Source organism: Rhinatrema bivittatum, chromosome 19 (genome assembly GCF_901001135.1).
Source record: "Rhinatrema bivittatum chromosome 19, aRhiBiv1.1, whole genome shotgun sequence".
NCBI classification, from domain to species: Eukaryota; Metazoa; Chordata; class Amphibia; order Gymnophiona; family Rhinatrematidae; genus Rhinatrema; species Rhinatrema bivittatum.
The window spans coordinates 24,700,791-24,726,281 of NC_042633.1; the positions used below are offsets into that span (position 1 = coordinate 24,700,791).

The 25,491-nt window shown below is 53.7% G+C and overlaps 3 protein-coding genes across 6 annotated transcripts in view; all 3 read left to right on the forward strand.

Annotated features, from left to right (window-relative positions):
• Window positions 1-3,452: 3,452 nt before the first annotated feature.
• PNKP (polynucleotide kinase 3'-phosphatase) lies at window positions 3,453-14,889 on the forward strand (the record flags this gene model as incomplete). Its single annotated transcript, XM_029584457.1, has 16 exons — window positions 3,453-3,567; window positions 4,666-4,712; window positions 4,963-5,439; window positions 10,061-10,140; window positions 10,348-10,405; window positions 10,800-10,907; window positions 11,003-11,074; window positions 12,199-12,247; window positions 12,565-12,635; window positions 13,006-13,098; window positions 13,201-13,297; window positions 13,464-13,525; window positions 13,821-13,930; window positions 14,030-14,117; window positions 14,249-14,316; window positions 14,398-14,889. Coding segments are annotated over 16 exons (1,716 nt in total), but the record flags the coding sequence as incomplete, so codon positions are not given.
• A 1,542-nt stretch (window positions 14,890-16,431) lies between these two features.
• Window positions 16,432-21,545, forward strand: LOC115081096 (dual specificity protein phosphatase 8-like). Of its 4 annotated transcripts, none has more exons than XM_029585609.1 (6): window positions 16,432-18,100; window positions 18,194-18,323; window positions 18,427-18,593; window positions 18,874-19,033; window positions 19,166-19,289; window positions 20,429-21,545. In XM_029585609.1, exons 1-6 carry the CDS (start codon window positions 17,894-17,896, stop codon window positions 21,048-21,050), a joined length of 1,410 nt encoding a protein of 469 aa, XP_029441469.1. In that variant the 5' UTR covers window positions 16,432-17,893; the 3' UTR covers window positions 21,051-21,545. The 4 variants fall into 4 exon arrangements, with proteins under 4 accessions (XP_029441469.1, XP_029441470.1, XP_029441468.1 ...); XM_029585610.1 differs by having other exon boundaries at window positions 18,197-18,323; XM_029585608.1 differs by having other exon boundaries at window positions 16,432-17,712; window positions 17,892-18,323.
• A 2,855-nt stretch (window positions 21,546-24,400) lies between these two features.
• Window positions 24,401-25,491, forward strand: part of LOC115080972 (MOB kinase activator 2-like) — a 9,441-nt gene continuing 8,350 nt past the window's right edge. The window contains exon 1 of the mRNA XM_029585467.1: window positions 24,401-24,417. The gene's annotated coding sequence lies outside the window, so the exon portion shown is untranslated. The remainder of the gene's footprint in view (window positions 24,418-25,491) is intronic.

Consider the following 25,491-nt stretch of genomic DNA (forward strand, 5'->3'; position numbering starts at 1 on the left):
TCTTGAGCAGTGCTGGATTTTCTTGGGTAAGGCAGAGGCCAGAGTGCTTGCACAGCAGATTACACGTGCAGTAAGGGAGACATAATGAAACGGGGTGGCAGAAAACGAGCCTAGCTAGTCTGCCCATCCACACCAACCGTTCAGACAAATTCCCACCTGACAGTCATACACACTTGAAATAAAGAATCAACTACACACTTGGCTCTAGTATAATTTTAAATTATATATTTTTAAAAAATGCATACATGGACAGATAAAAACTATGAATATCATTTATACTTTTTTCTTACAAATATTTATTCAACACAAACATGGCAAACTTTTATACACATGAAATAAACAAACAACAAAAAACAACACAGATGTTCCTACTAAAAAAGCTTAAAAAAAAATCACAGTGAATATCAATCCCAAACAGACAGCAAATTGAAGAGTTCACAGAATTGGAAAAAGGTCAAGCCTCACCACCAGCAAAGAGCTGGAGATCCAATAACAGATCGGTGAAGCTCTTGGTAGCCAGTCACATAGAGGACTCCATAAATCCTCCACTGCTAATTGTGAATCTGAAACACTGATCCAATAAATCACAAAAAGTCTTTGCATTGTGGGATTCCAGCAATTGAAGATGAATTGAAAGAATCCCCAAATATTGCACTACAGAACTCTGCACCATGGGTGCTTCATATCTGCAGCTGCACATGGGAAAACTCAGAGCAAGATGGAGTGGAAAAGTCCCTAAATCTCTCATCATGGACTCTTCACTATGGGTACTTAGTATTCACACATTCACATAGAAGTTAGCAAGTAGCACATTTAAAACATTTTTTTCACTCAATGCACAATTAAGCTCTGGAATTTATTGCTGGGGGATGTGGTAAAGGTAGTTAACTTACAGGTCGATACAGTAAAGTGTGCTCCGTCGGAGCGCACTGTCAGCCTGCTCTGGACGCGTGTTTTCCCTTACCCCTTATCAGTAAGGGGAGGAAAACAAGCGGCCCACCCGCGGCACCTAATAGCGCCCATCAACATGAAAATGCATGTTGATGGCCCTATTAGGTATGCGCGCGGGATCCAGTAAGTAAAATGTGAAGCCAAGCCGCACATTTTACTCTAAGAAATTAGCGCCGACCCAAAGGTCGGCGCTAATTTCTTCCAGCGCCAGGAAAGTGCACAGAAAAGCAGTAAAAAACTGCTTTTCTGTGCACCCTCCGCCTTAATATCATAGCGATATTAAGTTGGAGGCTCCCCAAAAGTAAAAAAGTAAAAAAAAAAAAAAAAAAATTTGAATTCGGCCCGCGGCTGTCGGGCCGAAAACCGGATGCTCAATTTTGCCGGCGTCCGGTTTCCGAGCCCGTGGCTGTCAGCGGGCTCGAGAACCGACGCCGGCAAAATTGAGCGTCGGCTGTCAAACCCGCTGACAGCCGCCGCTCCAGGCCAAAAGGAGGCGCTAGGGACGCGCTAGTGTCCCTAGCGCCTCCTTTCCCTCGTTTGCACCGCGTCGCCTAATTTGCATGCTGGAGCATACTGGATAGCTCGCACCGGCGAAGGGCCGGTGCGTGCGCCGGGAGAGCGGGCGTTTGTCCGCTCTCCCGCGGTTTTACAGTATCGGGCTGATAGTTGGGTTTAAAAAAGGTTTGTACAAGCTCTTGGAGAAGTCCATAAACTGTTATTAACTAGATAGACCTGGAGAAAGCCACTGCTCATGGCATCAAATATGGAGGTTAAACAGGAGCCTTCACCTCCTTGCTTGAGGGTAATGGGCTGGTGCAGCTTTAAAGGGGTACCACTGGGACACTCTACCTATGGGTGCTGCAATCTTTTTATTTATTTATTTATTATTTGAGTTTATATACCGAGGTATAGCGGGCTGCCTTCACTCCGGTTTACATTTTAAACAACTTATTACATGAGTAAAAAAATAATAGATAACATTAACACATAATATTTTTCTATGTATAGTCAACGTGAAAAGGGAAGGAGTAAAATAATGTAAAATAATAATAGTAGAAACAACAACAGGTAACAGGCGTTGTATAAACAGGGACAAATTGGGAAATACAGTGTACAGACATGGAATTAGCGAGTAAGGGAGCACTGGATGCATATAAACTTGCAGCCCGACTATTTAGGATCCTGCCAGGTACTTGTGACCTGAATTGACCACTGTTGGAAACAAGATACTGGGCTTGATGGGCCATTCGATTGACCCAATATTGCAAGTTTTATGATATATCAATAAATACTATAAAGGACAGTGATAGAGCAGCACATAAATAGTGCAAAAGGGGGATCAAGAGCTGAGCACGAACCCGTGTGCAAACAGCTTCCCATCCTTTTCATGTAGATGCACCCCCTCCCCTACAGGCACACCCCGTCCGACAAGTGCACACACACACCTCACATGTACAAACCCCTTAGTCACCCATCCCTCTTACAAGCAGACCCACCACACACACCCTTCCCTCACATGTCCTCCCCATCTTCCCGTACGACTTAGGGCCGGGGAGAGTGTGGCCTCCGGGGAGGGGCGGAAGCGGGGAGTCTTCTCCCTGGCTTGCACCATCCTGCCCCCAACTCAGCGATGCCCTCAAACAGCGCTCTACTTCCGGGACACGCCCCTCTTCAGAAGGGACGGCAGGTCAGGCTCCGCCCCTCCTCTGGCCACGCCCCTCCCCCCTGTGAATGTAGTGCAGGCTCCGCCCCTCCACCTCCCCTAGCCACGCCTCTCATCAGAAGGAGGTCCAATGCAGACTCCGCCCCTTGCCGCTCCCGAGTGCTCCGCTGGCACGAGACTGACATCACAGCATCCCGGAAATAGACTTTGTGCTGCGTCCCGGTGCCGCCGCCCGAGCCCAAGTAACGTAAGAGTGCGCTGTGCAGCAGCGGGAAATGGGCAGGGGTGGGCTTGTGGTTAGGGACCGCTTCGGGAGGGTGGGGGTGTGAAGTTGCCCCGGTGAAAAGGATATGGTGGGTGGATGGGTATGTAGGGCGGGGTTGAGGGTGCAGTGGGGTGCATGTGTAGGATGGGAGCTGGGGGAATGTGCAAGTGTCCCGGTGGGAAGAATGTGTAGGTTGGGGTTGAGGGTGGGAAGGATGCGTGTGGCTGGATGACTTGTCAGAGGCTGTATTATTTTGCATTGTGATCGGGGCTATTTGTGTGGCAGAGGGTGGTGACCGATCGGGGGGTTTGAGTGCGGTAGGCAGACTGGTTTGTGGGGTGTGTGTTGCATAGTGGCCTATTGGGTGGGGATGCCCATGTTTGTGGGTGTGCAGAGGGATATTTTTGGGATGTGTGGTGTTCTTTTGGTTGCAGTGCTACTGTGTGGATTCCACTCCCCCCTTGTCCCTTATAGGAGAGATGATGGCAGAGGGGATCTTATGTCCAGTGAATAAATGGGATTTCCTCCTCCTTCACAGGTCTCTCTCTCTCTCTCTCATGATGGAGTGTTACCCTGCTGTGCCAGGACAAAGAGCAGGAGCCCATCTTCCTGCCCCATGGCACTGCTGTCATCCTCGGGAGGGACCCCAAAACCCGCATCACAGACAGGAAATGCTCCAGACAGCAAGGTACCCAGAGAAGTCGCTCTCCCCTGCCATCCCATCCATCTGCTACTGCCCTTGGTCCTCCCTGCCATCAAACTCACCCACCACATGTCTTCACAAGTACCTCATGGCTTTGGCCAAGCCCTAGCTCTGGCCACTGTTGCAGGCCAAAAACTTCTCTGTGTTGTGCAGTCACGTGCATCAGTCCAGAGATATTTTAGTTGAGCTTCAGTATCTGCCTCATACAGACTTGACCTGAGCTTTGAGCATCAGTACCTGTTACCCCTCACTTGAAGAATGTGCAGGGTCACGCTGATCTCACACCAGCGCCCACAGTCCCTATATCAATCCCTTCCATGCCAGCTCCTGCAGTCCCTGTACCCTTGCTCTGGACATTACTAGTTCCCCCATGGCCTGTAACCCTGTAATACCAAACCACTCGTTCCTCAACTGGGGTGCAAGGCCGAGGAGCACATTTCTGCTTCTGTTACAAATGTGCTTGTTGTGTTAGGGAGGTAAAACAACTCATCCTAGAATAACACATGCAACGCTGGGTATTAGAGCTGAGGCACAGGGAGATAAATTGACCCCCCCCCCCCCCCGCACATACACAGAGAGTCAGTGACAGAACCGGGGATTAGAGCTGAGGCACAGGGAGATAAAGTGACTCCCCCCAGGGTCACACACAGAGAGTCAGTGACAGAACCGGGGATTAGAGCTGAGGCACAGGGAGATAAAGTGACTGCCCCAGGGTCACACACTGAGTCAGTGACAGAGCCGGGGATTAGAGCTGAGGCACAGGGAGATAAATTGACTCCCCCCCCCCCCCCCCGGCACATACACAGAGAGTCAGTGACAGAACCGGGGATTAGAGATGAGGCACAGGGAGATAGTGACTTGCCCCAGGGTCACACACAGAGAGTCAGTGACAGAGCTGGGAATTAGAGCTGAGGCACAGGGAGATAGTGACTCCCCCAGGGTCATACACAGAGAGTCAGTGACAGAGCTGGGAATTAGAGCTGAGGCACAGGGAGATAGTGACTTGCCCCAGGATCACCCTTGCACTGATGATAAATGTTCAGTCCCTGTATTTATGGGCTGTCCCTTCTCTCTCTCTCTCAGTGGAGCTGGTTGCAGATTGTGACAACAAAAGCGTGCGTGTCACACAGGTAAGGATTTATACTCTGATTCCTCACAAAAGCAGTAGCAGAGCAGCCTGTAGGTAAACTGTGTGTGTTAACCTTGTATTGCCTCTGCCTGTGTGTGTACGCGAGGCTTGCACTGCCGCTGCCTGTGCTCTCTCTCTGTCCTGTCCTGTCCTGAGGTGGTCTGTGTGTGTGTGTGTGTGTGTGTGTGTGTGTGTGTGTGTGTGTGTGTTCATGGGGTACTTGCTCTGAGCTCATGGGTGTTTCTTTGCAGCTTGGAGTAAATCCCACCTCTGTGGAGAATGTGAACCTGAGTGAGGGCAGCAGTACAGGCATGGTGGAGGGCAACATGCTGTGTGTGGTGAATGGTTTGTATCGCTACACCCTCTTCTTCTCGGAGGCCAAAGCCAAGCCTTCACCAGCTCCTGACTCCTCTTCCCTCCAAGTTCCTCCTGAGGAGCAGGCGGTTGGCCCCCGTGCTTCCTCCGCCAAGAGAACGCTTCAGGACTACTTTAGCACGGCAAGCAACGAGGACCGGCCGAAGCGCGGCAAGAAGGCAAAGACGGAAGACGGGTCAGAGTCTGAAAAGGAGACGGCAGCCAAAGCTCAACAGACAAAGAGCAAGACGGCTGCGGGGCCCAAGCAAGAGACTTCAGGGACGCTGAGAGCCCAGCCATGTCCCAAAGATTCATGGGAAGAACATGGCACACTAATGGTGTTCAATAAGAAAGGAGTCCAGGCCAGTAACAAGGTAAATCCCATTGCTGAAATTCTGCCAAAATGTAAACCAACTCTCCCCTGTCGATCCCAAACCTTACTGTTCAAGCAACGTATCCCCAATATCACGCCAAGCCTTACCATTGCACTGAGCCTTAATCCTGCCTACCCACCATCACCATCACCCTGAACCTTAACCCTTTCATCTCCCCAATATCACGCCAAGCCTTACCATTGCACTGGGCCTTAATCCTGCCTACCCACCATCACCCTGAACCTTAACCCTTTCATCTCCCCAATATCACGCCAAGCCTTACCATTGCACTGGGCCTTAATCCTGCCTACCCACCATCACCATCACCCTGAACCTTAACCCTTTCATCTCCCCAATATCACGCCAAGCCTTACCATTGCACTGGGCCTTAATCCTGCCTAATCACCATCACCCTGAACCTTAACCCTTTCATCACCCCAATATCATCCCAAGCCTTACCATTGCACTGGGCCTTAATCCTGCCTACCCACCATCTCCCTGAACCTTAACCCTTTCATCTCCCCAGTATCATCCCAAGCCTTACCATTGCACTGGGCCTTAATCCTGCCTACCCACCATCTCCCTGAACCTTAACCCTTTCATCTCCCCAGTATCATCCCAAGCCTTACCATTGCACTGGGCCTTAATCCTGCCTACCCACCATCACCATCACCCTGAACCTTAACCCTTTCATCTCCCCAATATCACGCCAAGCCTTACCATTGCACTGGGCCTTAATCCTGCCTAATCACCATCACCCTGAACCTTAACCCTTTCACCTCCCCAATATCACGCAAACCCGTTCATTGCATCAAACCTTAATCCTGTCTGCCCGTCACCCCAAACCTTAACCCTTCTGTCTTTCCTTCACATTAGACCTTCAATCTTGTATCCCCCCCCCCCAGCCTTAATCTTACTGTCTTTTCAGTATCACGTTTAACCCAATCAACCTGTATCCATAACCCTACTGTCCTCCCAAATCGCAAACACATTTTCACTCCATTCTCAGCTGTCACCACAACCTCAATATTACTTCATGTTCTGTCTCTAAGAACATAAGACTTATCATGCTGGGTTAGACCAAGAGTCCACTGAGCCCAGAATCCTGTCTCCAGCTGTGACCAGTACAGGTCACCTGGAGGTACCCAGCAGATCTTAATGGGGAGATTCATTCCCTCTTCAAGCCCCGAAGAGGTGGAGAACTCAGTCTACCCGGCTAATAATTGTTCATGGACCTGACTCTCAGAAACATGTCCAAACCTGTTTTTTTAAACCCAGCTATACTGGTAACCTTGACCACACTCCCAGCTGTTCATAATAACAAAGTAGATGTTGGCAGATAAGGAGCATTAGGCCCCACCTTTCTGCTCAGTTCTCCTGCCTACACTGTTCTAGCTCTGGTTGTAATCTCTTGTGTCAACATTGCCCTCTGTAGTAAGGAGATCTCCTCGGTAGCAGCTATACAAGCTTGACTGCCTGCCAGTGGTCACTCCTTAGCCTTGGTCTTATCAATTTTCCCACAGCTGCCAGTTGTTTTCTGGCAGCATGGCACAGCCCCACGGCTGCGTCATGCTGGCGCACCTCGGAAAGTTTGACAGCCCTATTGATGCTCCACACTGGTGCACCCTTTCCAGGGAGCTTGATGTAATCCACTGCTGCTCCAGGCTGGATGATCCTTTCTGGTGGGCTTGATGCAGCTTCACTGCTGCTCAGCGCAAGTAGGCAGGCCAGTTCACACAAGTGGGTTATGCAGTCCTGCCAGCAGATGGAGACAGATCACTCCCTGAACACTGATGGCCTCGGCCTGCCAGTATTCGCTGTCTCCAGCAGATGGTGGACATGCATTCCTTCTGTGGACCTAGGTTTGTCAGGTGTGGAACAGGCGATGGACGGCTCCCGAGGTCATAACCAGCTTCCCTCCCTCAGGTGAGCAGACGGTCCTTCAGCTGGTTTTGAGGAGCTCGGAGGGGGGGGGGGGGGTGAAGGCTGTTAGCCCCCTCCCTCCGCAGAGTCAAGAGTTGCTTTCAGCTGAGGTAGGCACCTTTGGGTTCAAATTCTTCTCCTCTCTGTGTTTTCCTCTGCTGCGCTTTTCTCCTCCTTTGATCAGCAGCTGTGTTCAGGGAGTCTTGGGGGGGGGGGGGGGGGGGAAGAAAAAGCGTTTTTCTTCAGGAGGCGCAACTCTGCTATAGGCGCCTCCTGGGCCGGCAGCATCGGCAAATCTTGGGGGAAGTTAGATTTAGGCCGCCCGATTTCTGCATACAACTCTCTAGTTTTCAGCGGCAGAGTCGTGCCCATGCTTCCTGCGCGGCTGAGAGAGGCACGGGCGCCATTTTGAATTTGCCGCACTGCAGGTGGTAGGTGAGGTCGCCGGGCGGCAAACGTGAGAAGAGGCTTCCCATTTGAATGGCTTGCCTTCTACGGTCAAGTCAGCCCTCCGTTTCACTTAGTAGGTGTCATAAGTGTTGGGGGAGCCTCAAGGGGAATTGCCTACAACTGAGTTAAACATTTTCGGCCTCTTGTGTTTTCCAGTGTCGCTGTGGGATTTGAATCTGGTGTTATCCTTTTTGATGGGTTTATTTATTTATTTTATTTAGCATTTTTTTATATACCGAGGTATAGCAGAGTTGCCTTCACTCCGGTTTACATACAGAAACAACATGTTACATAGAACGATGTATGAAGATTACAAATTAAAATTAACGATGATAAATACAACAGGAGAATGTATAACAAGATAACATAGGATAGAACCCTGAATAGATGTACATATATCTCATGAAGCATTGAAGGGCATCTGTGTCATTGTAACAGGGAGAATGAAAAAATGGCAGAATATATAAAAGAATTTTAGAGTCAAGGTTCCACCTTTCGTCCCCTTAGGCAGCTTTCTTTACACTTGCTGACTATGAAAACAGTTGTTCTGGTTGTGATTTGTTCAGCAAGAAGAGTTTCCGAATTGCAAGCTCTTTCATGTCAGGAGCCTTTTTGTGGTGATTACCAGGGACAACGGTTCAAATTAGGACGATGCCTTCTTTTTGCCAAAGGTGTTTTCAGACTTTCATTTAAATCAGTTCATTTCCTTACCATCATTGGACAGATCGTGCAATGAGCAAGATTATCATGTTTTGCGTCCCTTGGACGTTAGGAGACATGTTACGATATCTCAAGGTCACTAACCCCTTCCGGACAACGGATCATTTGTTTGTCCTGTATAGTGGGGATAAGAAAGGGGGAGCGGCTTCTCGGGCCACGGTTGCACGTTAGATTAAAGAGATCATAACAGTGGCCTATGTGGCAGAGGAGAAGTCTTTGCCCAGGCAAATTAGGGGGCATTCAACTAGAGAGCAGGCTGTTTCCTGGGAGTAAATAAAGTTGGTATCCCCATTTGGAGATTTGTAGAGCTGCGACATGGTCTTCCTTACATATCGTCTCCAGTCACTATCGTTTGGATGTTCAGGCACAGGAGGACGCGTCTTTTGCTGTTGGGAGCGCGGGCAGCCTCCCACCCCTCTGGGGAGTAGCTTTGGTACATCCCGCTTGGTGGACTGGCCTGCCTAGAAGATAAGGAAGGAGAAATTACTTCTTACCTGATAATTTCCCTCCCTTTAGGATAGGCAGACCAGTCCACACTCCGCCCAGGGCTGCAGCTACTCTTACTGTCTTGGGACAGCAGATATTTGGAAACCATTAAAGGTGCCGGATTATTGAAGTTTTCTGGGTAAATTACAAACTTGTACTCTGTTTTCTGTGGCTGTTAATGGATTTTCTTTGCTTGAGCCCAGTACTTTTGGTCTCCTGGAAGTGTTTTAAAAAAAAAAAAATTGGGTTCAGGATATATTGATTCTTTCTATTTAAGTGTTTAGTTGTCCACAGTTGCCTTTTCCAGGAATACTGGCAGGCTGATGTTGGTGCAGGACTATAAATAGGAGTGACGTCAGCGAGTCTGTGTTCTCTGTCTCCATCTGCTGGCAGGATTGCATGACGCGTTTGTGTGGACTGGCCTGCTGGTCCTAGAGGAAAGGAAATTATCAGGTAAGAAGTAATTTCCCCATTATGGTCTTCTCCCATCCCAGGCAGATGGGCATAGGCAATTCCATGCAAATACTAGGAGGACTCCCGCACCCTGCCTCTGTTCCTTGCGTGCCCTTCCCACTGCCCCTCTGTATTGCTCCCAAGCCGGTACTTTTGTTGGCATCTTAAGCTTCTTTGTAGAGTTTTGTTCCCTTTTCTGAACAGCTTTCATCCTCTTAATGTCCTTATGAAGGTGTGGCCTCCAGAAATGGCCTGCTCGAGATGGTCTCGTGCTGGTGATCTGCAAAAGGGCAATATGGGCTCCTTTGTTCTGCTTCTGTCTTCTCTCCTTGCACACCGACGTACACTGTTGGCTTTTCTGCCTGCATTGTTACTGTGACTGGCAACCTCCAGGTCATCTGGGATGAATACTGCAGTGCCAATAATAAAAAAAAAAATAAATATATATATATATATATATGAGTGGGATTTCAGAGTCCCTATCCATAGCCACAGCCCGGCCTTCCGAACAGTAACCCTACTGCCCCCTGAACTGCTTCTGCTGCCAGCAGACTTCGCTGCCTTCAGCTTCCCTGTCTCTTCCTTGCAGATCGTTGGCTTTGACATCGATGGCACAATCATCACCACGAAGTCTGGGAAAGCCTTTGCCGTCAACGTGAACGACTGGAGGTAGGGAGGATCTTGCGCTTCCTCCGGAGGTGAAATCATTATCACAGTCCACACACACGCACGCACACACACACACACACACACACACACACACACGCGCCTGCCCTTCTCCCCCTTCCCTCCAGCACTGCCCCTGAGGGTAACTGCTCATGCTTATCCCGTGGGTGTCACTGGGTCAGACTCGCTCACTGCTGCCTTCTCTCCTAGAATCCTGTACCCTGAAGTGCCTCAGAAGCTGAAGGACTTACTGAAAAATGGCTTTAAGGTACTGTGGGCCTCCCTCCTTTTCCATTCTCTCCCCTCTCTTCCAGCCTCTTATTCTCTGCCCTCTGGGTGCGTAACTGTGGTATAGGCGCAACGTGCCAACTCAGGAAGGCAAGAGTCGGGAGTTGGTGACATAGGAGGAATGCATAGGTAAGGCCATGGAGGTCACAGGGTGGGGGATGGGGAAGAGGTAATGAGGGGCTGCAGGGTGAAGGCACTTGCAGGAGAAACTGGAACGGTGTAATGGAAGTGGATGGGGACCCCACATAGTGACTTGAATACAGCTATAATGACACAGGGGGAAGACGGGGGTGGGGGCCGGGCAGCTAAATGATGGATGAATTATAGTAGAGAGAAGGCGTTTTCCCATGTCGTCTGTACCACCCCTACCCTAGGTTGTGTTCTTCACCAATCAACTGGGCATCAGCCGTGGCAAACTCCAGCCGAAAGACTTTCGAGCCAAAGCGGAGGCTATCCTGGAGAAGTTGGGGGTTCCTGTCCAGGTGAGGAAGGGGGGGGGGGCCCTATGTGTGCAGGAGGGGGAGAGTCGGGGCCATATCACGCATGGACCGTGTCCCATCTTTCCTTCTGGTTTCAGGTGTTCGTTGCCACAGGCACGGGAATCTTTCGGAAACCCGTTCTGGGTATGTGGGACTTCCTGCGTGAGAAGGTAGGGGTGCGCCGAGAGCTGATGGCAGAGCCATGCGTGCACTGGTAAGAGGAGACTGGCCTGTGCCATGCTCGGCAGCAGATTTAGCAGTAGGCAGGCTCCCATGGGCAGCCATCCTGCTGCACGAGTTACTGTTTTAGTGGCAGCTGGGGGTATAAATCCACTGCAGGTTGGAGCAGCACCAGCAGGCTGGGAGTGATTCTCTCTCTTCCTCTCGGTCCCCATTTTCTTCCTGGCTGGGAAGTCCTGGATTTTCTCTCCCTTTTCTCAGCGCAGGAGGAAATGCATTTCTGCTCTTTCCCCGGGGCTGCACTGCAGGCAGAGTTGGGCTTCTGGGGGGTTTCCAGCTCAGTTTCTGCCTGCACCTTTCTCATTCTTGTTCTGTGTTGGGTGAGGGTCTGTCCGTGTCCTGCGTGGGTGAACGAGGTGAGGGAGGCTGCTAGTGTGGAGGTTCTGGGCAGGGATCTGTCGCAGTCCAGCTGGCTTTGGGTCTTTCTGTCTGTCTGTAGTGTATTGGATTTCTGCATTGATTTGATGCCCTTAACAATGGCGTCTTAGGGAAAGATAAACTTTACAATTCTAGCAGCCTTAAACAGTGCCACTCTGGACAGCGTCGTGTCTACCAGCTAGATTATTTAAATGTGAACTTAAAAAGACAGAAGGGTCTTTAGTTTTAAAATCCACCCAGGACTCTTCCTCATCTGTGGGGTGTAGTTAAGTGAGATGGTTAACGCTGGGGAGCGAGGCTGGGGACAGAAGGGGGAGTGTGTGATGAGAATGCAGAGGTGGAGGGAGGAATTACAGTGGATGCTCAGGAGCACTGCCTTGGATGCATTTTTTAAGGTAAAACAAGAATCTGGGAGCCATGGCAAGCCTACAAGATCTGCTGGAACGGGGGGTGGGGGTCTGGATAAGGAGATGCAATCGCCCTCTGAACGAGCCAGCAAGGAGCTGCGTGTGAGGGAGGGAGGCGGTTAAGGGGATGGGGATTGGCGCTCTGAGGACCACAGAAGGACACGGAGAGCAGAATCGGGTAAGAATCTATCTAGTTAGAGGGAGGGTTGAACAAAGGAGCAGCAAGACTTACCCTGATCCCTGTTCAGGTCTCTCTCTCTCTCTGACAGGCTAACGATGGGATTGAGGTGGACGTGGAGGAGTGTTTGTATGTAGGAGGTAAGGCCCCTGTGGCAAACTTGCACACTCACGGTCTGGGAGATTCCTCCCTCCTCCTCCTCCTCCCATACCCTGGGATAAACTTCATCGCCTCTAACCCACACCCAAGCACGCTCAGAGGAGACGGCCCCTCTCGCACGCGTGTGCACACCCTCTCCTCACCCTTACACACGTGTACTCCAGGAGACTCTGCCTGCCTCGCGCACCACACGCCTGCTCCAAGAGATTGCGCCCACAAGCAACCCACTCTTTCTCCAGGGGGGGACTCGTTCTCACTCAACACTCACTTCCTGGCCCCCTCTCCCTCTCTCTTATAGACGCAGCGGGGCGGCCAGCAAACTGGGCCCCTGATCGCAAGAAGAAGGACTTCTCCTGCAGTGACCGTCTGGTGAGTGCCCTCGCGCCTCACCCCCCCCCCCCCTCCCTTCCACTCTCACTCGCCCTCCTCTCTCTTTCATGCTGGGGTGGCTCCGGAATCTGTCCTCCTTCACTTTCCTTAAGGAGCCCCCAGGTTACCTAACCAAGGAGCAGTCGGTAATGCAATCAAGAGCAAACATAAGAGAACAGTAATCCTAGTTCAGAGCAGAAACTGAAAATCACAGGGAAATGCCTTCCCCGGCTTGCAGAGTAAGAGGACCCCCTGTCCCCCTCCTCCTCTCTCGGAAGGGGTTGCCTTGCCCATCCCTGTCTTCTCTGCCGCTGGGTCTCGTGGGGGTTGCTTTGCTCATGCCTTTGGGCCTCTATCTCCCTCTACGTAGTTCGCTCTGAACGCCGGCCTGCGGTTCTTGACACCTGAAGAGTTCTTCCTAGGTTGGAAGCCAGCCCCGTTTGAGCTGCCCAGCTTCGACCCGGTGAGTCTGGCATTGTGCAGGGCTGTGTAGGCTATGGGCGCCCTTCTGATGAAGGCGTAGTAACGGTGTCTCTCTTGTCCTCCCTGGGGGGGGGGCGGGTAGCGGAAGCTGGATGCGACCGGTCTTCAGTACGAGCCTTCCTCGGCCCAGCTCGTCTCTCCTTCGAAGGAGGTCGTGGTGGCAGTCGGGTTCCCTGCAGGTGATGGTCCTCACGATGGTGGAAGTGGGGGAGGGGAAGGCCGCGTCTGCATGCCTTTTAGGGGCCTGCCAGTGGGGGGGGGGGGGGGGCTGCAGAGCTGCCCACCTGGGTGCGGGTGGCTTATCGGAGATATTTAAATGTTCTCCCTTCCTCCCTCTCTCTGCAGCTGGGAAGTCCACCTTCGTGAAGGCTCAGCTGGTGTCCAAAGGCTACACCTACATTAACAGGGTAAGAGGCTGAGGGCAGCTTGTGTGCGGCTGGCCCCGGTTTTACCCTCTGTCTGTGTGCTGAGATCTTCCAGAAGGTCCTCCATGACCATGAGCACCTGGTCCCCAGGAGTCTGCCTCATGTGTGGGGGGGGGGGGGCGGAGGACTGTTTTCTATTGATGATTGTGCTTTTCGGTGGTGCAAGCCACGCTGGGCTGCTGTTTGTGCAGTGTAAGATGGAATGCACTCTGCCCCCACCCCCCCCCCCCCACCCCCGCCACGCTAAGACAGCCCGCCCTCTTGCCTCTCTCCCCAGGACACGCTGGGCACGTGGCAGAAGTGCGTTGCTACCTGCGAGGAGGCGCTGCGGAATGGCCGGAGCGTCGTCGTCGATAACACAAATCCCGACCTCGAGTCCCGCGGCAGGTCAGTCTGCACGGTTGTGCCAGCTCCGCAGGGGGGGGGGGGGCTGCGCTGGGTGGCAGGGCCCCTCTCACCCGACTCTTTCTTCTCTTTCCCCCCCAGGTACATCGAGTGTGCCCGGACAGCCGGGGTTCCTGCTAGATGCTTCCTGTTCACTGCTTCCATCGAGCAGGCCAAGCACAATAACCGGGTGAGAGTTGGAGCTTGGGCAGCCACTGTGCAGTAATGGAGGGGGGGGGGGGGGGGGGAATCTGCTGGAGGTGTTTAAGGCGAACAGGGCCTTGCATGGATTGACAGTAAGCAGCTCTCCTCTCCTTTCAGTTCAGAGAAATGACTTACACCGGGAAAGGTCATGTCTCGGTCAACAATATGGTCATCCACGGCTATAAGTGAGTACATGCTGCCTCTGTTGCCAGCCCTGGGCCCCAGGCTGACCGCACTGATCTCTTGCCTCTCTGTTTCTACGGCAGGAATAAGTTTGTGCCTCCCTCGCCAAGCGAAGGGTTCAGCGAGGTCCTGAAAATCCACTTTGTGCCCCGTTTCGATGACCCGCAGCTGGAGGCTCTGTTCCGGCAGTTCTCGGACAGCTGAGGACCATGTGATGACTTCAACACCGGGGCTCTGTCATTATAGGATCTGGCCAGTGGGCAGTGCTGCTAGCGTGCTTTGTAAGGCAAATTCTTTTCCTCTACTAGGAGAGAGGAGGTGATCCTGTTTGTCCAGGACTCTGAACTCCCCCCCTGCACCCAGAGCCTCCTCCCTGGCATGCCGACCTGGAGCTGTAACCCCCTCTGCCTTGTACCCCTGAATGCAGCTCAGAGCCCAGAGCTCCATTCCCGACCACTGAATGTGAGCCTATGGCATGGTTTAAATGTTGATGAATGAGATTGTAAGCTTTCTGGGAAGGAACATTCCGCTTTGCACTAATCAACTATTATTAAATTTTGTATAAATAATCCTCACCATGTGTCCATTTCTCTTTCTTCTCCGTGATTCTCTGGGGCGTGGGTGCTTAGTACTCACATAGCAGAAGGTGCTGCAGGGCAGGAGTGAGGTGCATTGGCAGAGCTGTGTGTGAGGGTCTCAGTGCTGGAATAGCAGGAGGTGCTGCAGGGCAGGAGTGAGGTGCATTAGCAGAGCTGTGTGTGAGGGTCTCAGTACTGGAATAGCAGGGGGTGCTGCAGGGCAGGAGTGAGGTGCATTGGCAGAGCTGTGTGTGAGGGTCTCAGTACTGGAATAGCAGGGGGTGCTGCAGGGCAGGAGTGAGGTGCATCAGCAGAGCTGTGTGTGAGGGTCTCAGTACTGGAATAGCAGGGGGTGCTGCAGGGCAGGAGTGAGGTGCATTGGCAGAGCTGTGTGTGAGGGTCTCAGTCCTGGAATAGCAGGAGGTGCAGAAGGGCAGGAGTGAGGAGCATTGGCAGAGCTGTGTGTGAGGGTCTCAGTACTGGAATAGCAGGGGGTGCTGCAGGGCAGGAGTGAGGTGCATTGGCAGAGCTGTGTGTGAGGGTCTCAGTTCTGGAATAGCAGGGGGTACTGCATGGTAGGAATGAGGTGCATTAGCAGAGCTGTGTGTGAGGGTCTCAGTACTGGAATAGCAGGAGGTGCTGCAGGGCAGGAATGAGGTGCATTAGCAGAGCTGTGTGTGAGGGTCTCAGTACTGGAATAGCAGGGGGTGCTGCAGGGCAGGAGTGAGGTGCATTGGCAGAGCTGTGTGTGAGGGTCTCAGTACTGGAATAGCAGGGGGTACTGCATGGTAGGAATGAGGTGCATTAGCAGAGCTGTGTGTGAGGGTCTCAGTACTGGAATAGCAGGGGGTGCTGCAGGGCAGGAGTGAGGTGCATTGGCAGAGCTGTGTGTGAGGGTCTCAGTACTGGAATAGCAGGAGGGGCTGCAGGGCAGGAGTGAGGTGCATTGGCAGAGCTGTGTGTGAGGGTCTCGGTTCTGGAATAGCAGGAGGTGCTGCAGGGCAGGAGTGAGGTGCATTGGCAGAGCTGTGTGTGAGGGTCTCGGTACTGGAATAGCAGGAGGTGCTGCAGGGCAGGAGTGAGGTGCATTGGCAGAGCTGTGTGTGAGGGTCTCGGTACTGGAATAGCAGGAGGTGCTGCAGGGCAGGAGGGAGGTGCATTGGCAGAGCTGTGTGTGAGGGTCTCAGTACTGGAATAGCAGGAGGTGCTGCAGGGCAGGAGTGAGGTGCATTGACAGAGCTGTGTCTGAGGGTCTCAGGACTGGAATAGCAGGAGGTGCCGCAGGGCAGGAGTGAGGTGCATTGACAGAGCTGTGTCTGAGGGTCTCAGGACTGGAATAGCAGGAGGTGCTGCAGGACAGGAGTGAGGTGCATTGGCAGAGCTGTGTGTGAGGGTCTCAGTACTGGAATAGCAGAGGGTGCTGCAGGGCAGGAGTGAGGTGCATTGGCAGAGCTGTGTGTGAGGGTCTCAGTACTGGAATAGCAGGGGGTGCTGCAGGGCAGGAGTGAGGAGCATTGGCAGAGCTGTGTGGGAGGTTGGGGGAGGGATTTTGGTATTGCGGTAGTAGATGTTGCACGGTTCTGGTGCAAGGTGCTGAGTTATTTCTAAGTGGCTGGCATGAGGACTAGATCTGAGATTCCAGCAGGAAAGTCATTGAGAGCCTCTCTTCCCTACTCCCCTCCCCCGTGCAGCTCCTGATCCCAGCGGGGAGGTGGTAGGTTACTCCTCTCTCCTGGCAGTCGCAATGTTAGCAGCTCTGCACTGGCACCCAGGGGTTAATGCTGCCTGGCAGTGGAAAACCTGGACCGGGCAGGCTGACGGTGGCCCTGGCACTGCCTGCAGCCTGATTGGCTGGAGATGACATCAAGCTGGGCTATTTTTACCATCTCGCCGCAGGTGACCTCATCCCTGCTGCCTGCTCCACTTTCCATAGCGGTAGAGTAGAAACACCTGGAGGGGGGTCCTCCTGCATCAGTGCATCTGATGATGGAAGCCTTCCCCCTTCTTCCTGCATCTGTGAACTGGAGCCTTACCCCAGCTTCCTGCACCCGAGTGTTGAAGCCCCCCTTCCCCTCCCCCACTCCCTGCTTCTCTGCATCTTGAGATCAGAGCCTCACCTTGTTCCCCGCTTTTGTGCATCTGAGGATTGGAGCCCCCCCCCCCTGCTCTCCCCTTCTGAGGATCGGAGACCCCCTCTGCTCCCCCCTTCTGTGCATCTAAGGATCGGAGCCCCCCCCCCCCACCTGCTCCCCACTTCTGTGCATCTGAGGATCGGAGCCCCCCCTGCTCTCCCCTTCTGTGCATCTGAGGATCGGAGCCTCTCCTCCTGCTCCCCCCTTCTGTGCATCTGAGGATCGGAGCCTCCCCACTTCTGTGCATCTGAGGATCGGAGCCCCCCCCACCTACTCCCCACTTCTGTGCATCTGAGGATCGGAGCCTCTCCTCCTGCTCCCCCCTTCTGTGCATCTGAGGATCGGAGCCTCTCCTCCTGCTCCCCCCTTCTGTGCATCTGAGGATCAGAGCCCCCCCACCTGCTCCCCACTTCTGTGCATCTGAGGATCGGAGCCTCTCCTCCTGCTCCCCCCTTCTGTGCATCTGAGGATCGGAGCCCCCCCACCTGCTCCCCCCTTCTGTGCATCTGAGGATCGGAGCCTCCCCCTGCTCCCCCCCGTATACGGCAGGACCTAAACTTCGCTGGCTCCCTTCATCTGTGCATCGCAGGGCTGGAGCCTCCCACCAGCTCCCCACATCTGTGCATCGCAGGATTAGACAACTCCCCGCCCCACGTTTGTTGGCGACAGCCATCTGAAGTGTGGAAAGGTAAGGGAGAGCTTCAGGTCTTGGGGGGGAGGTTTAATCCTCCGAGCTGTGTTGTGGGATCTGTGGATGTGTAACTCTGTATTCTCCAGGTCTCTAAATTATATAGGACTTCCCCGGGAAGGGGAATATTCTGGCCAAGGCAGGGCTTGGGCACCGTTCTCACTGTTTTCTGCCTGCAGGGATGGGAGGAGAGACGAAGCCCCTCCAGGCCGTGCGGGCACAGCAGCTGGCAGGGATGCTGCGGCAGGACCACGGCAGGTTGCTGCTCCTGGACTGCCGCTCCGTCGCAGAGTACAGCCTCCTGCATGTGGTGGGGGCCGTGAACCTGTCGGGCTCCAGGTGGCACCGCAGGTGGCTTCTGGAGAAGCTGCTGCCAAAGCCTTGCCAGGTCAGTGCCAGGGCTGGGGAAATAGGCAGAAGAGCATACAAGGGCCGCGCTCAGGCTGAGGGGGAGAAATCATTTTATCATCTTCTGTGCCAGCAGCCGGATGCCGCCGGGCAGAGCCAGGTGGTGGTGTATGACCAAGCGGGTCAGGAGCTCTCTGCGGGCCTCCTGGTGTCCGTGGACCTGGAGGAGCTGCAGGGCCGCAGCTGTGTCTCGCTGCTGGAAGGTAAGAGCCTGTTGAGGCCCGAAAGTGGTGTGTGTCCCCCAGCCCCAGTGCCCTCCCTCCTCCTCCTCCTCTTCCTCCGGCTTCTCTCTCTCTCTCTCTGCAGGAGGATTTGCTGAGTTCTCCTCCTGGTTTCCAAGCCTGTGCGAGGGCCGCGGGGCCAGCCTCCTGCACGCCAGCATCTCCCAGCCCTGCCTGTCCACCTCTGCCGTTTCCATCACACGTGTCCTGCCCCACCTGTACCTGGGGTCCCAGAGTGATGTCCTCAACCAGGTAAAAAAAGCAGCTTTGGGGTACAAATGGGAACCTGTGCGGCTTTATTTCTGCTTCCTATGCTGTGCCGTTGCAAATGATCGCTTGTTATCGGGTGGGGTTGTTGGCGGTGTACGACTTCGTCGGGGAACTTGCGCGTGAAGGGGGAGTCAGGTCTGACGGTCTGTGCCCGGTACATCTAACAGGGGTCGGGTCTCGGGGCTGCGCGCGTATTGAGGGGCGAGCTGCCAGGGCCGCGCCCGTGCGCTGACCTTTCTCTTCTGCACCTTTGCGCCTGCAGGATGTGATTGGCCTGACCGGCATCACGCATGTACTGAACGTGAGCCGCAGCGGCCCCCAGCCCAGCTGCATCCCCGGCAGCCACTTCCTGAGAATCCCCATCGACGACAGCTACAGTGAGAAAATCCTGCCCTGGCTGGGCCAGGCTGCCGACTTCATAGGTACGAGGGGAGGGGTGGAGGATGATGATGATGATTTCTTTGGTGTGGGGGGCCGCACTGTGATAGTGATATCCCTTCTCTAGTGATGCATCCTGATGACACCCCCTCCTCTTTTTCTTCTCTATCATACAGATAAGGTAGGGGTCCTGAACGGGAAGGTCTTGCTTCACTGCCTGGCTGGGGTCTCCAGGTCAGCTGCTATTGCTATTGCCTACGTCATGTACAGCATGGGACTGCCACTGGATGAGGCATACAGGTACTAGTGAACCCATGAAGCGTGTGTACTCCACTGAGCGCCGCCTCCTCTCTCCCTGGTACCGGCAAGTCCATGGAGTGTGCGTACTCACTAAATGCTGCTTCCCACCCAGGTACCGGCGAGCCCATGGAGCATGCGTACTCTCCGAGCGCTGTACCCTGTATCCCAGTCATGACACACCCGTTCACACATGCCTCCATGCCGTGTGAGAGACGCACGCATTTCATGTGACATGCAGGTGTGTGCATCTGTGCCACATCTGCCGTGTGCACGCATATTACACTGCAATAAGGATCTGCAACATCCAAAATTTGGTTTTGCTTTGTTTGGGGGGGTGGGTGGGAGGGGAGAGGTCGTTTCCCCAAGTATCATTTCGTTCAGTGTTTATTTCGTTTCTGTTCGTTTGCTAAAACGAAATTAAAAAAAAAAAAAAAAAGCAGCAAACTCACCTGCCGCCCCTGTCTCAAGGCTGACCAGCACCATATGAAAGGGTTGACCTGGTGCAGCAGGCGAATAGGCATCCCTCCGGTCCCTTTTACTACACAGGACCTCTATAGATGGGGTAAGTGGGGGCCAGGGTGGATTCCGACCCCTAGTACCTTTTCGGGAGGGGTCAGAGGGATCCTGGGCCACAACACTGTTTTTGATGGAGGGTTGAAAGCCTCTGGCCTCTCTTTTTTTTTTTTTTTTTTTGGGGGGGGTAGCCAGCATCTTGTTTTGGGGAAGCCTTGGGGTCTCCCAGGGAGGCCCGAACTGGTAGCAAAAAGGATTTCCTTTTTGGCAAAATGATACAAAATAAAAAGTAAAACCGTTGCCATTTTTTTTTTTTCCTTTCATTCCATTCGGAACATGTAAGGCAACGAAATAGAGACTGTTTCAAACGAATGCGCATCCCTACACCGCACCCATGTCACACCCCCGCAGACATCCATCCTATCGCTCCCCCTTCCCCCCACCCCCACCTGGGTCACCTCTGCACATCACACACCTTCACCTCCTGAGTCGGTGTCAGAGCCCGGGAATTAGAGCGGAGGCACACGAAGATAAAGTGACTCGCCGAGGGTCACGCACAGAGTGACAGTGCCGGGGATTAGAACTGAAGTTGAGGGAGCTAATCCCTGTCTGCCTCTTTCCTGCAGGTTTGTGAAAGAGAAACGGCCTTCCATTTCCCCCAACTTTAACTTCCTGGGGCAGCTACTGGAATATGAGACAGTCCTGTCCCTCTCGCCAGCCCCACGCCACATCCCCCAGCCTTCTCATGCAGATGTCCTGTCACCGGAGTGGCGGGGCTGGGGGCACCGCTGCCTCCAAGTGGAGCTGGGAGCTGCCGGGCCTGGTTGCCTGATTGCCTCATGCAGCGCCAGCTCCTGCTCGGACGTAGAACTGGCAGAGGAGGCCACAGAGCCGGGGACCTCGTCTCTGGTGGAGCAGTTGAACTCACTGAAGATCTCCCCCAAATGCCGCCGGAGCCCCCAATCCGTCAAACGCCCCTTCTCTTTGGACATCAAGTCCATCTACGTGCCAGAGGCACCCAGGGATGACTGCTCCTCGGCCTCTCGGCTCAGCTCTAGCCCCAGGTCGCTGGGAGTGTGGAAGCAGATCCTCAGGGCAGGCATCGGCCTCCTCTCCCTGTTCTCTGATGACGAAGGGGTCCAGGCTAGGCCCAAGGAGCAGGCAGACGGGAGCAGGACCTGCAAGGAACCGGCGATCCTGGGGGCCCCAGCAGGAGGTGGAAAAGGCTCCCCCGCCCTTCGTGCTTAGAAGGCCTAGCTGTAAATAACGGGACTTGCAGAGTGAATCAAGCCTGGAGGAGGAGCCTCGGGTGAGGACAATGTCCCCAGCACCCGTGTAACAAACACTTCTGGACACGTTCTCACTCATGGCCTGCTTAGAGCCAGAAGAAGAGGGAGACAGAGGAACCTTGGCCAGTACAATACGTTCTGTTCTCCCTCGCCAGGCACAGACTCAGTGCATATAGAAAGCCAACCATAAGACATTAAAAGCACTTCGGAGACTCCTCTTACGGTGACCTGTGGGGGAACCGAGGTGAGGTGGCAGAGGCTGACACCAAAGAAACCGCAGCAAACTGCGGCCAGGTTACGCCGTTTGCTAGCCTGGGGGGATGTCTGTCATTGGAAGGTGTTGGGAGGGGTAGACCTGGGGGGGTCACCCATGCACCAAGAAACCGGTGTGCTGGGGAGTCAGATCGGGTCAGTCTGCCCAGAGTGTGTGTGAGGGTTGGAGGGAAGATACCTGAGAGTGGTCCCAAGGGGGGGGGGGGGGGGGGGGGGGAATCAGATCAGTTCCACTCCACAAACAAATCCCAGCAACATTTATCAGGGAATTTACCTGTGACCTAGTGTTAGGGGCAGGGAATGTCCTGATCTGAGGGTCTCATAGGAGGAGGAGGTTTATCAGTGTCCTGGTGTTAGGGGGCAGGGAATGTCCTGATCTGGGGGTCTCATAGGAGGAGGAGGTTTATCAGTGTCCTGGTGTTAGGGGGCAGGGAATGTCCTGATCTGGGGATCTCATAGGAGGAGGAGGTTTATCAGTGTCCTGGTGTTAGGGGCAGGGAATGTCCTGATCTGGGGGTCTCATAGGAGGAGGAGGTTTATCAGTGTCCTGGTGTTAGGGGGCAGGGAATGTCCTGATCTGGGGGTCTCATAGGAGGAGGAGGTTTATCAGTGTCCTGGTGTTAGGGGGCAGGGAATGTCCTGATCTGGGGGTCTCATAGGAGGAGGAGGTTTATCAGTGTCCTGGTGTTAGGGGGCAGGGAATGTCCTGATCTGGGGATCTCATAGGAGGAGGAGGTTTATCAGTGTCCTGGTGTTAGGGGGCAGGGAATGTCCTGATCTGGGGGTCTCATAGGAGGAGGAGGTTTATCAGTGTCCTGGTGTTAGGGGCAGGGAATGTCCTGATCTGGGGGTCTCATAGGAGGAGGAGGTTTATCAGTGTCCTGGTGTTAGGGGGCAGGGAATGTCCTGATCTGGGGCTCTCATAGGAGGAGGAGGTTTATCAGTGTCCTGGTGTTAGGGGGCAGGGAATGTCCTGATCTGGGGGTCTCATAGGAGGAGGAGGTTTATCAGTGTCCTGGTGTTAGGGGGCAGGGAATGTCCTGATCTGGGGATCTCATAGGAGGAGGAGGTTTATCAGTGTCCTGGTGTTAGGGGGCAGGGAATGTCCTGATCTGGGGGTCTCATAGGAGGAGGAGGTTTATCAGTGTCCTGGTGTTAGGGGCAGGGAATGTCCTGATCTGGGGGTCTCATAGGAGGAGGAGGTTTATCAGTGTCCTGGTGTTAGGGGGCAGGGAATGTCCTGATCTGGGGCTCTCATAGGAGGAGGAGGTTTATCAGTGTCCTGGTGTTAGGGGCAGGGAATGTCCTGATCTGGGGGTCTCATAGGAGGAGGAGGTTTATCAGTGTCCTGGTGTTAGGGGGCAGGGAATGTCCTGATCTGGGGATCTCATAGGAGGAGGAGGTTTATCAGTGTCCTGGTGTTAGGGGGCAGGGAATGTCCTGATCTGGGGGTCTCATAGGAGGAGGAGGTTTATCAGTGTCCTGGTGTTAGGGGCAGGGAATGTCCTGATCTGGGGGTCTCATAGGAGGAGGAGGTTTATCAGTGTCCTGGTGTTAGGGGGCAGGGAATGTCCTGATCTGGGGGTCTCATAGGAGGAGGAAGTTTATCAGTGTCCTGGTGTTAGGGGGCAGGGAATGTCCTGATATGGGGGTCTCATAGGAGCAGGAGGTTTATCAGTGTCCTGGTGTTAGGGAGCAGGGAATGTCCTGATCTGGGGGTCTCATAGGAGGAGGAGGTTTATCAGTGTCCTGGGGTTAGGGGGCAGGGAATGTCCTGATCTGGGGGTCTCATAGGAGGAGGAAGTTTATCAGTGTCCTGGTGTTAGGCAATGTCCTGATGAGGAGAAACACTGTAAAGAGGAGAACATCATTTGGTATGTGTGATCCTTTTCCCCAGTGGCTGCTTTCTCTCTTACCTGAAGATTTCGGCTGTGGAATTTAATGAATGTATTTTTCTGGTTGTAATAATGTGAATCTTTTATAAATGTTTGCTGATTGCGTGAGCAGGCACCTTACACGTTGTTTGTTCTGGCTCTCTCTCCCAGACTCTCACCCCACCCAGGCTCTCATTCTCATTAGAAGTGAAAGCATTGCTCATGTCTGAGTATTTTATGCAGGTCCTGGGTACACACTGTCCACTGAGTTCTCTGACTGGTGGTCACCCTCCCAACCTGAGGCTGAAAATCACGTTCTGTGACTGGTGTTCATCCTGCAGGCCCTGGGGTTGTACATTTGTGTTCCGTGACTGGTGCATCCCTACAGGTCCCTGGGCAATATACTGTGTCCTGTGACTGGTGGTCTCCCTGCGGGCCCGGGGATGTACACTGTGTGCTGTGACTGGTGGTGCCCTGCAGGCCCCGGGGCTATACACTGTGTTCTGTGACTGGTGCACCCCCTGCAGGCCCCGGGGCTATACACTGTGTTCTGTGACTGGTGGTCTCCCTGTGGGCCCGGGGATGTACACTGTGTTCTGTGACTGTTGGTGCCCTGCAGGCCCTGGGGCTATACATTGTGTTCTGTGACTGGTATCCCCCCTGCAGGCCCTGGGCCTATACACTGTGTTCTGTGACTGGTATCCCCCCTGCAGGCCCTGGGCCTATACACTGTGTTCTGTGACTGGTATCCCCCCTGCAGGCCCTGGGCCTATACACTGTGTTCTGTGACTGGTATCCTCGCTGTGGGCCCCGGGGCCATACACCGTATTCTGTAACTGTTCTCCTTATAGGCCTGAGGCTGTACATGGTGTCCTCTATGTGAGCCCAGGGTCTATACACTGCGTTCTGTAACTGATGTTCATCTTGCAGGCCCAGACCTGTACACTGCGTTCTGTTTCCCGCCAGCTCTGAGTACATGCCGCCCTCTGGCTGGGGTGAGTAAGTGTCGTCGGACAAATGGGTGTGCAGGTGCCCTGGCTGAGGTATGTAGAGGGAGGGGCGGGAGCTGGTGACGGCCAGGTAGCACTGCCACATTCCTGCGGGCTCTGCTGAAGCTGGATCCTCCCTGCTGCTGTGAATTGAAGCACAATCATGAGGTGTCCTCAGCCGTAAACTCAGGTGCGTTGTCATGGGGTAAGGAGTGCTGCTGGCTGGCTCTTATGATATAAGAGGTCCTTTTTATCATCCTGCTTTACTGCAGACTGAATTCTTAGATCATGACTGGGATTTGATCCTTCTGGGCTTTTTGTTTCGGGGGGGGGGGGGGGGGGGGGGGGTTTGAAATGGGGAAACATAATTTGGGAGGGAGAAGATAGATGGACAGACGGACATGCCAACTCTGCAGTTTATAGGGTGCTGTGCCCAGGAAGATGGGAAGGGGGCTGTGTATGTGATAGCAAGTGGAAGGTGTCCTGTCAGTTCTCCCACTAGGCAGGAAGCAGCAGTTTTAAAGGTGCAAACTCCACCTTCTTATTCATGCAAGGACACAGAGAGAAGGAGCACGAGGAGGCTGCAAACAGAAATGAGAAAGGGGCAGGCCCCTCTCCAGTCCGCTGGCCACCAGGCGCCCACATTCTCCCAGCACGGGGCCTCATCTTCCCTGGCCACACGGGGGACGGTACCACCCGGGGTCACACACACTCACACACACTCTCACTCACACACACACTCTCTCTCACACACACACACACTCTCTCTCACACACACACACTCTCACACACACACACACACACACACACACACACACACACACACACGCTCCCGACCCAGCCCCTTCCCTTTCCCCCTAGTGCCTGTACACACAAAACACAGACATGTAAAGTAGGGCCATGCGTGCGCTCGCCTTTCTTGGCTGGCTGGGACCTGCAGCCTCTGGGCTTTGCAGACTGGAGCGCTGCCAGCTGGAACTGGCTCTAGCTGGAAAGCTGAGTAAACAGGAGCATGGGTTTTATGTAAGAGGTAGCAGGCACTGGGACGCAGACTGTAACCTCACCTCCCGGCACTGACCCATGTCACCTCTCCCCCTCCGTGTCCCCCAGGACACGTCTCGCTTCACTCTTTGTCTCTCTGGGACCTGGGTATGCCATGTTGCCCCCTTCCCTGCCCTCCAGGATTCACGTGTCCTATCATGCCCTTGCTGCAGTGTAGCTGCTTTCTTTAATCTTTCTTCCCTGAATCTATTCTTCCAGTGCT